The sequence below is a fragment of the Alternaria alternata genome, assembly GCF_001642055.1.
Source record: "Alternaria alternata strain SRC1lrK2f unplaced genomic scaffold CC77scaffold_13, whole genome shotgun sequence".
Taxonomy (NCBI): domain Eukaryota; kingdom Fungi; phylum Ascomycota; class Dothideomycetes; order Pleosporales; family Pleosporaceae; genus Alternaria; species Alternaria alternata.
The window spans coordinates 669,143-686,610 of record NW_017306202.1 but is presented as its reverse complement, the minus strand read 5'-3'; the positions used below and the strand labels follow the sequence as shown (position 1 = coordinate 686,610).

Sequence of the window (17,468 nt, the reverse complement as noted above, 5' to 3'; positions counted from 1 at the left end):
GACGGTGGTGACAGCATGTAAGAATTCAGCAAAACCTCTGCGTTGCAACCCTATCGGTCCAAGAGCCCCGATGCGGTGCATGGAGCTATGACATCGCTAGTGACGATGTTGATCCGTGATTCTTTGGGGGAATTGGGAAAAGTACAAATTAAAAGATGGGGTCTGGGGTAGAAGCGATTCGCAACTCCGCAATCCTTCCGTTATGGCGTTCGCTGCAACACTTCTCCTGGGACTCAGCCAGCTTCAAGCTGTGACTGCTGTCAGCTCTTTGAACATTGACACGTCTTCCGGACCAGTTCAGGGCTTTACAGATGACATCACACCAAATGTTGCACAGTACCTCGGTATACCGTTTGCGGAACAGCCCGTGGGAGCACGACGCTGGCTGCCTCCAGCCCCAAAGTCTAAAGAGAATGTAACGATCAAGGCGACCGATCTAGGACATGCTTGCCCCCAGTTTGAGGGCAATGCACCTAATGTCTGGCTCACAGACGCACCGGAATTCATTATTCAGCCGCGGGACTACCAAGGTGAGGACTGCCTAAACCTCCACGTTTGGGCTCCCTTGGAACAATGTGAGAAACCATTGCCAGTAGTGGTTTGGATTCATGGAGGAGGATTCGTGACGGGTGGGCCCACGGTACCATACCAGAATCCTGCCCGATGGGTAGAGAGGTCAGGGGATCACATCGTTGTCGGAATCAAGTGAGTCTGGCTCAGCAGATTTGATGTTACATACAGTTGACCAGAGTAACAGTTACCGTTTGAACATCTTCGGTTTCCCCAATGCCAAAGCGCTTGCGGATGACGAACAGAACCTGGCCTTCTTAGACCAGCGCCTCGCTCTGGAATGGATGTAAGTGCTCAGACATGAATCCAAATAAAGCAATAACTGACTTATCAAGTCGCGATAATATCGGTAATTTCGGGGGTGATCCAGACCGTATTACTCTTTGGGGCCAGTCCGCGGGCGCCATCTCCGTCGACTACTACAACTTTGCTTACCCAGAAGACCCTATCGTTTCAGGCTTGATCATGAACTCCGGATCAGCATTCTTGTCGATTGCTAGCGCTGATACACAGCAATCGAACTTCACATTCGTCGCTCAGCACTTTGGCTGCAATGATGCCGACGCGGATGCTGAAATCGACTGTCTACGAAAAATTGATTCTAGTGACATCGAGTTGTTTCTCAAAGGGTACTCCGACAATGGCACGGCACCTGGGCTAAGCTTCGTTCCAATAGTCGACGACCGGACGGTTTTCGCAAACTACACAGCACGTGCTCTTGCTGGTAACTTCACGCGTAAGCCGGCGATTATTGGTACAACGACCAACGAGGGTATCGCATTTCTGCCGTATAATCAAACATATGGTCCTGATCAAGCGCAAGCAGACGCTACGACTGCTTCGTTATTTCTGTGCCCTGTCACACAGACAACCCACGATCGTACTGCAGCCAATACCACAACATTCCGCTACCTTTACGGCGGAAACTTCAGCAATATCTCCCCACAATTCTGGGAGGGCGCATACCACTCCTCTGACCTTCCATTGTACTTTGGCACCTATGGTATCGCAAGAGGTAACGGTACGGATTTCGAAAGAGAAGTAAGCGAGCAGGCACAGGACTACTATCTTGCCTTCGCCAAGGATTCGATCAATGGGCTACCAGAGTTGGGATGGAAATCGTACGCTTCGAGTGGTGAAGGGGCGTTGCTTGCATACGATGGAGAGGTTGTGCAAAGCATCGACGCAAGCGTGTTGGAGAGGGCTTGTGATGGGCTGACGCCTAATGGCAAGCCGCTACCGCCTTGAAGAAAGATGGAGTATCGCCGGACGGTTGGAAAGCAAAAGCACTACGGCAGGCGTGGCGTTTGCTTTTTTCCCATAGATACCCTCCAATGCCACAATGTGATACATCGTCGATACACTCTGTGCCAAGTTGTCAGCCTTCAAGGAATCGACCGCTCAGGCGGCCTAAGATCCGTCTCCCCGTCCTTGCTTGTCTATCTCTCATATCTCGTATCGAACTCGGTGTGATATCCAGATGCGGTTGAAGGACAAGCCTTAAGACATGGATGTATGCAGCAAATACTGGGTATTCGCAATGAGATGAGAGGACAAGTCTCGGCTGCAGACGCCCTCGCGAACATCATGATATGGCTTAAGCCAACGAGATGCATTGGTTACCGGTGTGATAGGACCGATCCGTGGCATCTTAGACCCTTGGTGTCTGACAGCGGCCCGTAAAAGCAGATCGAGTTCTCATGCACGTCGTTTGCACATGGCCAGCCACCAAAGACGGTTCGGTGTAACCGACGTGAGATATTCACAGGGGTACGTGTTTGCTTCTGGTCGATTAGCGACAGCGCCCCAATCGTCTCCGCACGGCCAGGGTCATGATGCGATGATCTCCAATTGCAAGATGACCGCAGCAGGAGCGTGCATGATGGGTGAAAAGGGAAGTGTGGCGTCTTTGTGGCGTATTGGATACAACGATCAGCAAAACATGTGGAATTGGGACGCAAATAGCCAAGCATCAGAAACGGTTAGAAAAACTTTCAGAGTGAGTTGATGGGGTCTGGTAAGCCAAGACCCTGAGGAAGTTGCAGGTGGCTGAAGCGCGAGAAGAAAGTGCGACACGTGTCTGTGGCTTCAACATGTGGCTTTCACTGCCAGTGCGGGGTTTAACCTTTGAACTTGCAGCACGGCGCGTTTGAGAAGTGACGTCAACCTGGGTCTTTCCAAGATCAGGTAACAACAAGCAGGAACAACACGTGGTGGAGCGTGCCAATTGACGAGCTTCAAAACTGGCGATCAACCTTCCTTGAGCTTCTCTTCAACCAAACTCTCTACCTTCCGATCCCTATCACCTCTGAGCGCGAACTAGTACTGTTTCGAGCTACAATACCTACGAAGCTTAATCGCCACCAAACGGAACGCGGAGAAAGACCAGTTGAACATCATGGCTAACCAGGCGCCTGCATCCCTTGTCGATGTGTTGACCGCTTCAGGCGGTGCTGAACCAGCCGGTAAACGATACCAGCGACTGTCGCACCGCATGTACTAACTGGTATGAAATAGGCTTCCTTAACGACATCGTCAAGAACCTCTGGCCAAACATCTGCGTTGCGGGCTCTAACATAATCAAAGAAACTGTTGAGCCTATCCTCGCCTCAACTCTACCTGGTCCTCTTGGAAATCTGCGTTTCACCAAGATCGACTTTGGACATATTCCTATCGGCTTCTCCAACGTGGACGTTCACAAGACCAAGACCGATGGCATCAAGCTCGACATGGATATGGACTGGGAGGGTGTGTGTGACTTTGAGCTCGACGGAAAGATGGTTCCGAAAGTGGTATGTTTTGAATATGATAGATGTGGTTAGCTGAGCTGTAACTAATGTGACGTGCAGGGTGTTGAGAAGGTTCACATGAAGGGCCGGATCAGTGTACTCTTGTGCCCGTTGACGAATGTCATTCCCTTGGTATGTGCGAACTCTACCCTCAAGCCATCTCGAATGCACACTGATGTCAAGACTAGATTGGTGCAGCACAGATCGCCTTCCTCAACACACCAAGCCTCAAGCTTGACTTTACCGACGCCGCCAATATTGCCGACTTCTCTGTTATTGACAGCACAGTCCGCAAAACCATTCTTGGTATCATTGATGGAATGGCTGTACTGCCCAACCGCTTTCTTGTCAAGATGACGAACGACGTCGACTATTTCAAGGCTCACCAGCCTCACCACGGTATTATTCGTATCATGGTAGCTCGAGCAACTGGAATCGATGCTCCCAAGAAGGGTGAGAAGAAGAGCACAATGAGGAAGCTGCTCTCTAAGGTCAAGCTGGAAGATGTACCGGACTGCTACGTCAAGGTCAAAGTAGGTGCCGAAGCGGAGTGGAAGACAAGCGTTGTGGATAACAACCACGAGCCTGAGTGGAATGAGACCCACGACTTCTTGGTATCAGATTACGAACAAAACATTTCTGTGGATATTCAGGATGACGACTTAGCTGGTGACGATGACATGGGTGTCGGCTCGACCACTGTCAAGGAAATCCTACTCAAGGGCGGTTCGCAGGATCTGAGCCTCTCACACAAGGGCAATGCTACCCAGGCACGACTACTTATACATGCCAAGTTCTTCAACTTTGTCACCGACGCGCAGGCCCTCTCTTCCGCCAACGCTCAAGGCCAAGCTGAGGGTCAGATCTGCGGTCTGGCCACTGTACTCATTGCTAGCGCCAACGGACTCCAAGGCAACCGTGACGAGCTCAACCCCAGTGTCAAGGTCACTTGGGGTGACCAGACCTTCCAAACCGCGGTCCAAACCTATACCCCTGGCACCGATATCTTCAATCCAGCCTTCGACCAAGCATTCCGTATCCCTCTCACCGCAGCGATGTTGGCGAACCCAGGAGCCTTCAAAATTGCGCTGCTGAACAAGGAGGTGGAGTTTGGAAGTGCGCAAGTGAGTTTCCAAGATGTGATGGGTGCGGAGGGTATGGCTATACGGGACAATTTCGATGTCGGAAACGGCGCCCAGATTCGAGCTGCCATCATGCTGAACGGTGTCAAGCTGGCCGAGTAAAGAAATGATTAGTGGTGAGAAAGATGACTGATGGTGTCATGTAACCGGGTGTGGTTTTTAATGACAAGAAGAACATTATATCAGCAAGCAAAAAAGACGTAGCAAGATGTGCACCCAAATACCATTGTATACGTTTCCAAAATGCCTGCTAAACACATACGCATATGTATACCTTAACACACTCTCAACACAATCACATCGTCGCCCCTGCCGCTGTGTCCCCGTCGACATCCAGGATTGCGCCTTCTTCCCCATTCTTTGGTTTTACCAATTTGATACTTACGTCAGGATCCTGACTATAAACTCTTAGGCCTAGCACACAAACTGCGTTCCATGGCTTAGGCTGTTCCTTTGCAGGAGTGGCTTGTGGAGGTGGAGGGGCCACTTCGCCAGAAGTAGCATACCGTGGAAAGCCGCGGTAGTCTGGTGGTGGTAGAGGGCGGTAGTGTGATGCGATCGAGTGTTGTGAACGCATGACGCGGGATTGAGGGGATGTGCTGCTGCTGTGGTCAGGGCTGTCGCTTTCGGCATCGTTGGGGTGGACTTCAGAGGTGGGTGTATGGTTTGCGTCTCCATTGTCACTGGAGTCGCGTGGTTCGAGTGCGGGCTCAATGACTAGCTTCGTTTCTTGCAGGGCTTCTTTGCTTTGAATCGGGAGTTCGATGCGAGCCTTTGCCGTGCCTTCGGTATCAGATGAGGTGGTTTTGTCGGCGTCTTGCTTAGCTTCCTCGATCAAACCAGTGGTGGGGCCAGGTTGCTTTGTGGCTGAACCCCCGTCGCCACGTTCTTCTTCAGGTTTGCCAGATTCTTCAACCTTTTCTTTCATCTCACGCTCTTTTTTCTCCTTCTTCCATGTCTCGTATTCGGCTCTCTCTTCTTTCTTCCAAACTTCGAAGTCAGCTTTCTCTTTTCTCCAAGCTTCAAATTCGGCCCTCTCCTTCTTTTTCGCTTCCTCCTTCTCCTTTTTCTTTTCAGCCGCCTCCTTCCTCTTTTGTTCCTTCTTCTTCCGCTCTTCTTCGGTGAGTTCGAAGATACCTTTGGCATTTGCGATGTCGTAGTTCAGGCCTATCTGCCTAAGCTTCTGCGGGTTGCGCTCCGCGAGCTTGGTAACTACTTCGGGAACATCTGGAGCATCTGCATTTCTTGAAGCTTCGATCTTCGGTAGAACTTCATACACTCCAGCATCGAGCTCAACTTCAGCAGAGATACTACGGTTTCCGAACCAAGCACCGCGAGCACGCACAATATGGTGACCTGGTTCCGCATTCTTCTCTTGCAATATGAAGTGCAGGTCAAAGTCGTACTTGCCTTCCAAGCCCTTGAAGTAGCGTTCATCCAGCTGTGAGAGATTAGCGAATATTGTGAATGACAATGTTTCATAACTTACCTGACAAAGGACAAACACGGTGGGCCCAGACTTCTTGATCTCTACAGAGAACTTCGTGTTCACATAGCCTGTGACCCAAGCAACTGGAACGCTTGTCCATCGCTGCACTACAGTCCATTCCTCGTTGAAGAGAAGCGTACGGTCAAGAATATCAAATCGCTTCAGCAGATCCTTGTACGACATCCAAAAGAGGCCATCGTCTCCGAACTTGTGGCCCAACTTGTCTAGCCAGTAAATCGTCCATTCGCGAGACCCGTCAGACCATGGCCCTGTCCACTCTCCCATAGAGGCATTTACCCGTTTGCCCCAAGGATTGCGAATCAACACCAGCTGGTGCTTCTTTCCATCTTCTCCTTCAGCTTCTACCGCTTTGATGACCGAATAAGCGTGATTTAAAGCGAGACCCCGTCGAGCGTCCGAGTCATCACCATCAATACTAGGCGATGATGCTGAGAAGAGGAACTTCTTGCCGGCTTGGAGCAATTCTTCCCACAGTCGTTGCTTATCCAGGACCCGATCAGTGGGAATCTTGGTTGTTACGCCACCGGTCAAATCTTCTACTGCTTCGCCACTCCAGCCACCAGCAATAGAATCATAGTCCCCGTGCACTGAGGTTTGTTAGCAGATTGCACTTATACTCTGAGTAATTGCGATCAGCAAAAGTCCTTCATACCTTTAGCGTAAGCTTTCTCCAGCAACGGGAGCCATGTCTCGTTCTCATCAGCGCATGAGGCGAAATATAGCGCTTCAGATCCAGTTTGATGATTTTCCTTGTACTTCTTCTCTTTGGCATTCGTTGGATCATAGCGGTCACCCCAAGCGGCGTCGAAATCGCTATTTCGGAGGTACAAGTTGTCATCGACGACAGTCCAGATCCACTCGCCATCCCTGTAAAACACAAAGCCATAGACACCACATATCTCGTCTCTAGCGACACAGATCTTGTCCATCAAGTTTGGGTTGCTGCAGATGGTTGCAACAGCAGCAATACTTAGTGTAGGTGTATGAAGTCAGTGTATGTCTCACATGCAATTCGTATAGAGATACTTACAACCAGCAGTCGCCACTCGAGCCTTGTCGTAGATCGGAGCTGGAGAAGCCACCAAATACGAACTTTGGCTCATCAAAGATCCAATCAATGCGATGCACGGAATTTGGACCATCTTTACTGCTGCTCGACCTGTTGGTCAACAGCTTCGCCGTGGCATTGAAGTCGAATGCGGCGCCATCAGCCATAATCACGCCACTTTGAACCAGAGTCGAGAGAGCGTTGCCAAGTCGGGATGCGCTCACTGATGATGATGCTGTCGCTGGTTGGTCTTTGTACCAAGTCATAAGACCGTTAAGGCAGTTTCTGTCCGATAGGTCTTCGATATCAAAGTCTGCATCTGTAAACTTCTCATTCGTACGTTTGCATTCTTTGACAATGCGTTCCACTCGAGCGCGGCATTGTGCAGCCGCTGTTTCGTAAGATTCAGCCGCATTCTTTCCTGTGACTGTGCCCTCTTTTCGCTGTGGTGGGAGTAGGTGCGCATACAAGCTTGACGGGAAGATTTTGGTCACTTTCGCTGGTTGTTTCGTGATGAGGTTGTCCCAAAACTCGTTGATGGCTTCCTGGGGAGCGCCAATCTGCGCGTCATCGCTTGTCACTGAGGCCATGATTGCTTTCGCGTTGTTGGAAGATTGGTGTTACACTGCGGCTGCACTGTCTTGCCCAGAAAAGCAACTATATCGATACAGTAAAGAGCTGAGGTGGAGATTCTCCAAAAAGATGGCGCGATAAGATTGAATCGAGGGAAGAAGATGCGAAAGCATTGAAGATAGATCTGCCTCGGAAACGTTGACTATATTTCGTCTTGAAGATTTGGGGGCCATAATGCCAGGCTTGCAGCATTGGCTGCTTACGGCGCCATGCGGCTGAACAAGATATCCAACTGGCTCACATGCTGCCTTCTGCGCATGATACTTCGTTGAATGATTGGAAGCTCATGATTCTCTATTGATCATGTAGCTGCGGTGGTGCCTCGAACTTGCGCAACGTGGACAAGGTTGTCATTCTTTGCGCAAGGCAGTATCACAGGCCAGGTAACAGCAGAGAATGCAACAAGGAAGGAGTATGCAGGGTGAGATATAGAGGCCAGTTAGCATCGCGCAGAGTAAGCGGTGCCGGGTGTTAGTCAACTTTGCTATGCAGACTGTGCTTTAGTGTAGGCCACGAAGTGAGTGGATACGTGGCTGAAATCGCGGGGCTGGCTGGGCAAAAGAGGTGGCGGACTTTCGCCTCCCCCATCATTTTTACCCTGCCCTAGGATTTGGACTTCAGATTTTGTTTACTCATCAGTAACCTTGGTTCAATGCCATACATGGAAAACATCCGATTCCGAGGCGTTCTCGGGATGCACGCTAATTGACCGACTGCTCTTTGTGACGGATGCATGGATGCGATGGAGCAGTGGGATTTTCATCCGAGATATCTGGGTGCGACTCATGAGCCTTGCTTCATCGCTGAAAGTGCTGCTCATAATGTAGTTTGATAGGGTGGTTTTCAAATTGGTATCAGCATAGACTAGGCGCATGCCGCTTTGATATGACGAAGACATGCCTTTCGGATCCATCTCCCCTCGGCGGCAGTCGAGTCACTTCCATCAGGCCCGAATGCCGCGAAAGTATCCACCGCCTTGGAATCTGACTTTGCTGCGACGCGAGAGGACGGCTCGCGATATCTACTTTTCTCGGTCTCATGATGCGCGCTGAAACTACAATTATGCTGGGCCCTTGAGACGGCGCGCCCATGCCCAGATCTCTTGGGCAGTCGATCGGAAATAGTGGGACTCGAAAGAAAGAAAGCTGTTGGCATTTGGCATTTAAGCGATGATCACGCGGTAAGCGTCTAATTTACCGCCTGGGATGAACTCTTCGACAGCTCGCGTTAGCAGCAGACAGGCCCACATATGACTTAGCATATAATACCGAAGCAATGTAGATGCCAATCTAGCAACATGGTATTGAGTGAAGCATTCGAGACGAGGCCGAATCCTACAGCCATGTTAGTCAACACGGATGAGCTAGTTTGACATGGTATAGCACGAGGCGTTAACCGCAGCTCCTGCCGCAAATGCAGAAACTTGACGGGTCAGTGTAGTCGATCTGGGTATGATATGAAATAGTCTATTAAGCCGCCAAGGCGTGCCGCTCCATGGGTATGTGAAACAGCAACCCCCACCGATATGCATCTAGATGTACATATAGCTTAAAGTAGACAATTGGTATGGCAATCCAGGCCTCCCGATAATACCGAAATGTTGTGAGAGAGAAAGTGAAGACATTATGGCTTGCTGGTTTGCACCGGTCGTTGTACTGTAAAGCGACAAAGGAGATTGAGGGCCGTGTGTAGTTCTCGGCCGTGGTATGCTTAAGGAAAACCAAATAATGTAGGATCTGGCAGACATGTTGGAACGGCAATCGCCATCGGGCTTGCTGTGCAGGCCCTGTTCAGCCTGAAACCCTTGCAAAGCGGGTACCCCTTTGCTTCTGTTCAGCGAGTCGTAAAGTCGATTCCTGCCAGGAATTTGGCCGTTTCGGGATATTCCCGCCCAGGAATGCGGTGAGACGAAAAGTCAGAATGCCTGAACGCCGTGCTAGGGTAAAAATGCTAACATGATGGGTGTTGAGTAAAATCGTGTCGGAGATGCGTGTCGTAGATTAATCTTGAAAGATCGTGAGTCGCCAATGACAGCCCACATCTGGGTACCGGGATCTCGGGTGTTTGGATCGTAGTCGGCGATCTGTGCATTCCATCTGCAACCAACGAGTCAGCACCGACATACATCTTGCATGTTACGAAGGATCCTTCGCAACACCTTCGCACGTGCCGTGGGTCGAAGGTGCCATTCCCATCGTAGGGAGGATCTTGGCTAAAGGGTTGTTGTAGGACTTACCTATGCTTTGGCTGCGCAAGCCTGGCACGTCTTGAGCTTGCATCGCTCGCACTCGTAGATAAAGGGAAGATTTTGGGCAAGGCACAAGTGACAATTCCAGAGGACGATAGTGGTGTCCGACTTGATCAATTTGAAGCTATGTGAGCAGCCTGCGGGGCGAGCCATGGCGATGTAGGAGAGTTTGTGGAAGGCGTGGGTTCAACGGGAACGACTGTCTGCATTGGAGAGTGAGAGGCTGAGGGCAGGAAGGGTAGATATAGTGACAGAGGTGAAGTACCGACCTGGATGCTTGCGGCAGGATACCGGTTGAGGCTAAGGTAGGATCGGACTGGAAAGCGAAGGTGTTCAGGGTATCTCGATCCGTGGCTGGCAAAAGCAAGCAAGGCTTGGAAGGAAACAGCAGTCGCTTGAGGGTTGGTCACTGGAGAAGGAACGATTTCAGGGTTTGCTTGTTGCTACTGCGAGGACGCTAATGACGCGGATCGTAGTCCGTCTTATACTGACTCTGGGAGATGCTGGGCCCAGTGGAGAATAAACTTTGGCTACAGGAAGAGCTGAATGCATTTCCACCAGGCGCGGTAGTGTACAACACGCAGCAGCGTGTAGCCGTCTCGCGGTCTTAGTATACTGGACAGACTGCAACGAAAGCGGACGGGTGCTGTACAGATGAAGCAAAAGATGTACTTGATGGTAGCACGGCCAGGCCGGCTAGGGAGTTGCTCTCACTCGTCCAATACGAGGCTCTCTCAAAGGGAACGACATGGTGGGGTTGGTCAAACGCGGGCTGGCCGTTCCGCAGCCGCGGTCATGGTAGCATCTTGACGTCGCGAAGCCCCTGGTGCAGGGAAGGGCGCGATGTGAATGTTCCGAGAGGCTTCGAGGATAGCGCTGCCGAATTCTATGTGTCACACCAGACCGTGTCTGCATGCCGCAATTCTCTCATGGCACCTGTGCAGTCTGCTGCATCGAGAGACGCTGGCTGCGGTCCAACTAGGGGTCCCTTTTCGGCGGCCAGCCCGGCGCCTTCCAGTGCAATGGGATGCGGAAAGAGCTTAGGGCGCATGGGGTCGGTAAATTCAGGTTCGCACCTGCAGTCGCTCAGGGCTGCTCCTTCCCCAACGACCTTGTCAGTGCTCGTCACGAGTTTTTCTTTTCCGCCTCTGCGACACGGCCACCGGAGAATAGTCGCAAGCCAATCGCGTAAACTACCCGGCCCAACGACATGAACGACATGTCTGGCGCTATCTTGAGCCGCAAAGGCTGCATCGCGGTCCAGACACCAACTGCCTAAAACGTCGTCCTGCATGCGCCTCCGCCCCGTTTCTTCTCCTCTCCACCTGTCTTCTTTCTTCTGCCAACGCCGTCATGACCTGCATGCCTCCACTGGAACCTCTCCCTGCGCCAACGTCTAGCGTCCACTGCCATACGTGAACATGGATCATCTACTCTCCGTCGTGCGCTTCCGGCCTCTGCATTGGGAACTGCCGTCGGCAATGTCGCTGGCCTTTCCCTTCACAGAATCTGTGCAGAGCCTGATGCACGTCGGTGCATTTGGTATTGCCTGCTGCATCAGGTCAACCTCCAGCCCGCCTCAGCTCCCTCGCGCGGCTACATACAGCCTCACCGCGCGCGTCTTGCTGTGGCGCGCAGATCCACTGCTGGCCACCAAGTACCTCTCCTTCAATGTCGATGCTGCATGTCTTGTCGTGCACATGCTTGGACCAAAACGGCAAGCGCCATCTATGAGGCTTGCGGGAGATCCACTATCAGATTCATCGGCGTTGCTTGCTTATGAGGTAAAGCATCATGACGTTCCGTCACAGTATGCAACCTCGTCCACCTGAATATTGCACGGTAGAGCCATGTAGCAACATCATAGCCAGCCGCAGCTGTCTGAAAATACCCTTGTTCGGCTTATATACCTGGAGCCTATATGTGTATCAGATACATGCCAGGAGAAGCTCGGTCATGGCTCGCTGGTCTGGGATCCTACCTGCCAGGTTGCCTACCAAGGTTTGGCGTAACGAATCGAACTACGGCAACGCGCTGTTCATAGTCCTTTTTCCAGATCGGCTGTAATCTCCATCGCACGTGTCGCGACGATCTAATCTGATACCCACAAGTATTGTCACTTCTTAAAAGCATATTGAAGTACGCAATCGTCCAACGCTGACCCGGTTCAAGACAGATGATTGGAGCTAGATGCTCACTCCACACCCTCTTCGCTATACAATACAAGCCTCGACGGTACCTGACTGAACACCATGACGGGAACTATGTTTTGGAGGCGGCTGTTGAAGCCCTACACTCGCTTGCATCTCTCGGTTACACCGGATCGGACTGAACCTGGCGCTCGGTGCCACAATGCAAGATCGGTGCAACCATCACGTCCGCCTGTGATCATGGCGCCCGTGTGGCGTTCTGCGTGTGGACGAATGCGCGTCAATCCTGAACGGGGCGACTTCCCCCTTCTCGCTAGCTTCATTGCCCACCTCAGGCATGCCCAGGAGGCTTGGCTCACCTCCACGCGACCTCTCAAATTTCATCCAGGCAAGCGCTTGCGAGGATTTTCGCTAGCTGTTTGAAAAGCCGCCGTCGCAGTGAGCCGCAATTTGGTTTACGGCTTGACATCATGGCAGCCAGACACGGTTGTAACGCGATCTAATTTCTCTACCATGCAGCTTCTTGTGCAGGCTTTCATGATCGCCGAGGTCATCCCATGGTCGGCTTGACATTGTCTTTCCAAGATGCCCCCTCCCTTGGACTAGGATTCAGAGCATAGTCTTCTGCGTCGGGTGATTCGTAATTGGTGATTCAACCGGGTCCGTTGAGTAATACCTGATCACACCACTTTTCATGACCGAGTACCAACAGATTCGAGCACGCGTCAGACGGAGCACAGCATCTCACCCGCTCTTAAGCTTCATCACAACCTCTAACCAGGCTCTTGGGTATGCGTTTCCGCGTCTATGGCTGCTCGATTGGCTGGGCGACCGCTATATGTAGCTGTCGTGTACGCCGTTTTTTGTCAAATGCAAAGGGCAAACCGCGCACCGCAACATCGAGGGGCATGTCAGCCATGGAATCACAGCTGAGACCTGGTCATCGGAGGCGGACGACACAAACTAGTGTCCACACATACTGCGACCCAGACTACCAATCGAAGTATTCCTTTTCAGCCTTACCGCTCATCACACCAGTTGAAAATGATGGGGATCGAGGGGATCGTGATGATTCCACTATTTGTCTTATGGGGCGCCATTGTTCTTCTGCAGGCTTATGCCAGGGTAGGACAGGAGAAGCGCTGCTTTCTCACTGTTGCGCCCCACCGCGCTCTTCTGTTTACCACATCCGCATCTGGCCACTCTTCCAATTACAGATATCAGGGTACGTACCTGCCATGGTGACACCAGCTCACCGCCTAAGTACTGGCGTCTCCTTGTAGTGCGGCGAGAAAGATGGGGCTCCCAAAGCACTCACCACCCCGTTAGACAGCTTCTATGAACTAATGCCAAACAGGCCCTGATGGCTCAATCTTCACGAAGGGATGCCTCGAGAGGGACCGCCACAATCTGTCTCAGTGATGTATGCAGGAAATAAGTGTAATGGTCATGGCTTCAATGGATTGACGTTGGATTTGGCGACTATACCTTGCGACTTGTGTGACTAAGGCATAGTTCAACGCGCGCTCTGATATACCTTGAGCGATGCCTATGAAATTCTTTCGAGGAATATGTGGGGATCGTCGAGGAAGCCGAACGGCTGCGACCCTGCCAGAATGTAGTCACAAATCGGTTGAGTTCCGGTGTGGGAACTTGTATAGTTTGAGTAACGTTCAGCACCAGGGCCACAGGAGCACAAAGCAAGCGGTGAGCTTGTGCAACATCCACTGCAGTAGGGCAAAGCTGTCCTAAACAGACAATTACTGACAGTATTGATGTATAGCTCGCGAACGGACAACTTAAGGAAACAGCTGTGTGTCTGCTGAAACTGCATCATCCTGGTACGGCAAAGTCTCTTCTTCTTCCATCGAGCTGCGCTACCCGGTGACACGATGTATCTATGCCTACTTAGAAGCCTTGAATCAAACCTCTTCGGACTCCATGTGCTCTCCTACTTGTCCTTCCTTACAAATTTGTACTGCGAAGGCCAGTGCATAGCATGTCACGTCTCTCGTGTATATTCTGGTCATGGATGGATGTTGCAAGGCGGGGTCTCATGGACTGCAAGTACAAAGGCGACTAAGTGCATCGTGCGCGCACCGTTGGCTAGGAAGCATTGTGATTCGATCGCGTGACAGCGCAGCAGCTTGTAAGACGCTTGGTCGACGAAGGCATATGCATAAAGACAGATGACAATCTTCCTGCCTAGTCTTCCGCTCCCGTAGTTCCCTAGATCGTGAGATGGTCGTTTGAGTCCTGCTTAATAACCCTGTTGTTCAGTCAGCCTTCTGGGCACGTTGTTGATCGCGAGTCAGGCATCACGTTGGCTGGTAGCCTTTTCCTTATCCGGCGAATAGAGTGGGGCTGAGCTAAACCCCTCAAGGGCCCGTATCTGAGCTAGGATGTCGAACAATTTTGACAGACACGACCGGCCTCAGCAGCCCTCACCACAGTTTGCCCACTACGAGAACGTCACCCTACTCGGTCCGCCCACCATGAGGGGCGCACTCGTCTTTGGCGGGTCTTCGCACCCAAAGCTCGTCGAGGGTATCTGCGACCGCCTGGGCATGAAGCCTGGCTCTGCAACCCTGGGCAAATTCAAGAACGGAGAGACTTCCGTTACCATTCGTATGTCTGGCCACCACTCTGGCGTCCCTCAGGTGCTAACTGTCTGCAGACACGTCAATCCGGAACAAGGATGTCTTCATCGTCCAGAGTGGAAGCGAGAAGTGCGTAGCCCAGCCTTCTTGAGCGTCAACGGCTAATGGGTCAGAATCAACGACTCGATTATGGAGCTGCTGATCATGATCTCTGCCTGCAAAGGCGGCTCAGCCAAGTCGGTGACAGGTACTTGGCCTCTGCATGGGCTCAATACCAGCTACTGACACCACCAGCCGTCATGCCCTACTTCCCATACTCGCGCCAGTCCAAGAAGAAGCAGCACCGCGGGGCCATCACAGCCCGCATGGTCGCGAACCTTCTTCATATCGCCGGTGTCAATCACGTCATGACCATCGACCTCCACGCCTCCCAGATGCAGGGCTTCTTCAAATGCCCTGTCGATAATCTCGTCGCAGAGCCCCTCCTCGCCCGCTGGATACGCGTCAATGTGCCCAACTGGAGGGAAGCCGTGGTCGTCAGCAAGAACCCCGGTGGCACCAAGCGCGTTACGTCGCTGGCGGATGCTTTGAAGCTCAGCTTCGGCATTGTTACAACCGACAGGCGGAGGGCAGGCACGGCGGTACACTGGAACGAGAGCGCCATGTTCGAGCAGCTCAGGCTTGATGGCTCATACGAAACACCAGACCTGGTTGAAGCTGCCCTAGATGCCGACGCGGACATCACGCCTATCAGCAAGATGACCATAGAACCAAAGGCAGAACCAAGCAAATCGAGTCTCAAGCGCATACCATCAAATCCCCTACAAAGGCGAGCCAACGGGTGGTCAGAACCACCCACCAGCCATCCACTGTCCAAGTCAATGCGCGCAGGCTCCATCGTGGAGCCTGAGGTACCACTGGAACCTATTCGGACTGACGTAGAGAATAACAAGGAAGAGCCCGAAGAGCAGAGTGCGGATGAGAGCGGCGCCGAGGAGTACACTGATGAGGTTTGTCCAGACTAGAGTGGACCATTGAGCAAAGCTAACATGCACAGCGCGCAAGAAACGTCATTCATGGGAGACTCGTACAAGGTCATATTGTCGACGATACACATCCCTCCCCATCAATGTCCGCAACGTCACACAGTACTTGGCGCAACCGCCCTCCGTCTGAGAGCGACAATGACGATATACCTCCGCACATGATGTCTTCTTTCATGTCGACTACCTCTTCCACGCGCAACAGAGATACCGAGCACTCGCATGCCCTTGGTGGCACATACGATGCCGCTGCATCATCTGAAGACGAAGAAGAGGACCTCAAGAACCCCGAGCTCGAGACCATGGTTACCCTTGTTGGCAACGTCAAGGACCGTCCTGTTTTCATCGTTGACGACATGATGGACAAATCTGCGTCATGGATTGCAGCCGCTGAGACTGTGGTCAAGCGTGGCGGTGCGACAAAGGTGTACTGCTTCGCGACCCACGGTATCTTTGGTGGTGATTGTCTAGAGGAGTTGAACAACTGCGATGTCATCGACAAGATCATCATCACGAACGCGTTTCCGATCCCCGAACACAAGCTTGCACAGGCGAGCCCCGATAAACTGGTAGTCATTAACATTGACAACCTTCTGGCAGAGGCGATTCGTAGAAACCACCACGGAGAGAGCATGAGCCAGCTTTTTCTTCACTATGATTAGGGCAATGGCCATGGAACACACGGTAAGGATGGTTCAAGGATTTGAATATGCGATTAGCAAGGCGTACGGGCACTGCCCACGGGGCTTTGATGAGCGGTATGGCGTTATGGTCAGGCACCCAAAAGCCTACAATGTGGCATGAATTACGATGAAGAGGGATACCTGTGAGGCTCAAAGCCACATGTCAGTAAGTTACAACATCATAGGCAGTATTGATACTGCTTGACTGTTTTCCCGTTCCTCTATGTCTATCTTTCTTCTTTTTCAATTTCTCCCCCTTCTAGACAGCCTTTGTCAGCGCCCGAGTCTGAATGATGTAAGACATCGCGACAGCTGGCGATCTAGCAAGGTTGCAAAGCATGAGAACCAACGATGCAGGCCTTGAGCCTGCAGGAGTCCCGTGATACGATACGGTGTACTCTTAACGGAACGTTGGGAGAATATATACCAGGTAGAGCGCTCCTTCGAATGCCCAGCTTCTTATACCATGGGATTTCGGGTGCGGGAGGGCTCTTGTACAGACATGATGCATGAGTAACATTTTCGTGCAGTACCTTTGTACCAAAACACCACAGTTGTGTCGTCTTGGTGTGTGTTAGAGATATACGGTTTGGGCTTTCTATATCTACTTCGCTCTATGTTTGAGATATATTGAAACGACAATGAGATGAACCACTTCCCAGAAATACGACTGACTACTCTGCATGTATAGCCAGGGAATTATTCCCACCGGCTACCCCACCTGGTTACTTCTTTGCTCACCGGATTGCTAACCCCACACTAGCTGCAAGCCTAGGGGGATCTTGTTCACACCGCTTGTTACACGAGATGCTTAGTGCGCATCTCCCGCAGCTGCCGCCGCTATCTTGGTGTACTCCCACCGGAATGTGGCAAGATTCTGGATGCTAGAACTCGTAGAGGGTGGAGTGAACAGGTTAAGTCAACACGGAGAATTTGACATGTAGAATGGTCTTGGTACTGCACATGTGGCAGCTGCATATGGTTCGTATAGATATAACTTCTAGGCACAAATCGACTAATATCTCTTCATGATTTGATGTAGTTTTCTGCGC

The 17,468-nt window shown here is 51.6% G+C and overlaps 5 protein-coding genes across 5 annotated transcripts; 4 read left to right on the top strand and 1 right to left on the bottom strand.

Moving 5' to 3' along the window:
• Positions 1–134: 134 nt before the first annotated feature.
• CC77DRAFT_1051168 (alpha/beta-hydrolase) lies at positions 135–2,015 on the top strand. Its single transcript, XM_018527652.1, has 3 exons — positions 135–705; positions 758–856; positions 906–2,015. The coding sequence occupies exons 1-3, from the start codon at positions 203–205 to the stop codon at positions 1,816–1,818; spliced, it is 1,515 nt and encodes a 504-aa protein (XP_018384854.1). The 5' UTR covers positions 135–202; the 3' UTR covers positions 1,819–2,015.
• A 676-nt stretch (positions 2,016–2,691) lies between these two features.
• CC77DRAFT_965567 (hypothetical protein) lies at positions 2,692–4,753 on the top strand. Its single transcript, XM_018535715.1, has 4 exons — positions 2,692–3,035; positions 3,088–3,362; positions 3,420–3,491; positions 3,548–4,753. Exons 1-4 carry the CDS (start codon positions 2,969–2,971, stop codon positions 4,601–4,603), a joined length of 1,470 nt encoding a protein of 489 aa, XP_018384853.1. The 5' UTR covers positions 2,692–2,968; the 3' UTR covers positions 4,604–4,753.
• On the bottom strand, positions 4,700–7,906 carry CC77DRAFT_165104 (cysteine proteinase). The gene is made up of 4 exons (XM_018530380.1): positions 7,042–7,906; positions 6,664–6,980; positions 5,991–6,598; positions 4,700–5,942 (listed from the first exon to the last, which is right to left on the bottom strand). Exons 1-4 carry the CDS (start codon positions 7,647–7,649, stop codon positions 4,797–4,799), a joined length of 2,679 nt encoding a protein of 892 aa, XP_018384852.1. The 5' UTR covers positions 7,650–7,906; the 3' UTR covers positions 4,700–4,796.
• A 4,757-nt stretch (positions 7,907–12,663) lies between these two features.
• Positions 12,664–13,652, top strand: CC77DRAFT_165481 (hypothetical protein). The gene is made up of 2 exons (XM_018530383.1): positions 12,664–12,750; positions 12,820–13,652. The coding sequence occupies exon 2, from the start codon at positions 12,882–12,884 to the stop codon at positions 13,371–13,373; it is 492 nt and encodes a 163-aa protein (XP_018384851.1). The 5' UTR covers positions 12,664–12,750; positions 12,820–12,881; the 3' UTR covers positions 13,374–13,652.
• Positions 13,653–14,585: 933 nt separating this feature from the next.
• CC77DRAFT_938564 (phosphoribosyl pyrophosphokinase) lies at positions 14,586–16,395 on the top strand (the record flags this gene model as incomplete). The annotated part of the gene is made up of 5 exons (XM_018534622.1): positions 14,586–14,718; positions 14,768–14,819; positions 14,864–14,937; positions 14,985–15,700; positions 15,748–16,395. The coding sequence occupies 5 exons, from the start codon at positions 14,586–14,588 to the stop codon at positions 16,393–16,395; spliced, it is 1,623 nt and encodes a 540-aa protein (XP_018384850.1).
• Between the last annotated feature and the right edge of the window lie 1,073 nt (positions 16,396–17,468).

Excerpts from the sequence above, each read along its gene's own strand:
- CC77DRAFT_165104 (XM_018530380.1), bottom strand. The coding sequence starts at position 7,649 with ATGGCCTCAGTGACAAGCGATGACGCGCAGATTGGCGCTCCCCAGGAA. Across the intron at positions 6,981-7,041 it reads TCGAGTGGCGACTGCTGGTT|TATTGCTGCTGTTGCAACCA; the intron begins GTAAGTATCTCT and ends ACCTACACTAAG. Across the intron at positions 6,599-6,663 it reads GGAGAAAGCTTACGCTAAAG|TGCACGGGGACTATGATTCT; the intron begins GTATGAAGGACT and ends AACAAACCTCAG.
- CC77DRAFT_165481 (XM_018530383.1), top strand. The coding sequence starts at position 12,882 with ATGCGTTTCCGCGTCTATGGCTGCTCGATTGGCTGGGCGACCGCTATA.
- CC77DRAFT_965567 (XM_018535715.1), top strand. The coding sequence starts at position 2,969 with ATGGCTAACCAGGCGCCTGCATCCCTTGTCGATGTGTTGACCGCTTCA. Across the intron at positions 3,363-3,419 it reads GAAAGATGGTTCCGAAAGTG|GGTGTTGAGAAGGTTCACAT; the intron begins GTATGTTTTGAA and ends TGTGACGTGCAG. Across the intron at positions 3,492-3,547 it reads TGACGAATGTCATTCCCTTG|ATTGGTGCAGCACAGATCGC; the intron begins GTATGTGCGAAC and ends TGTCAAGACTAG.
- CC77DRAFT_1051168 (XM_018527652.1), top strand. The coding sequence starts at position 203 with ATGGCGTTCGCTGCAACACTTCTCCTGGGACTCAGCCAGCTTCAAGCT. Across the intron at positions 706-757 it reads CACATCGTTGTCGGAATCAA|TTACCGTTTGAACATCTTCG; the intron begins GTGAGTCTGGCT and ends CCAGAGTAACAG. Across the intron at positions 857-905 it reads CGCCTCGCTCTGGAATGGAT|TCGCGATAATATCGGTAATT; the intron begins GTAAGTGCTCAG and ends TGACTTATCAAG.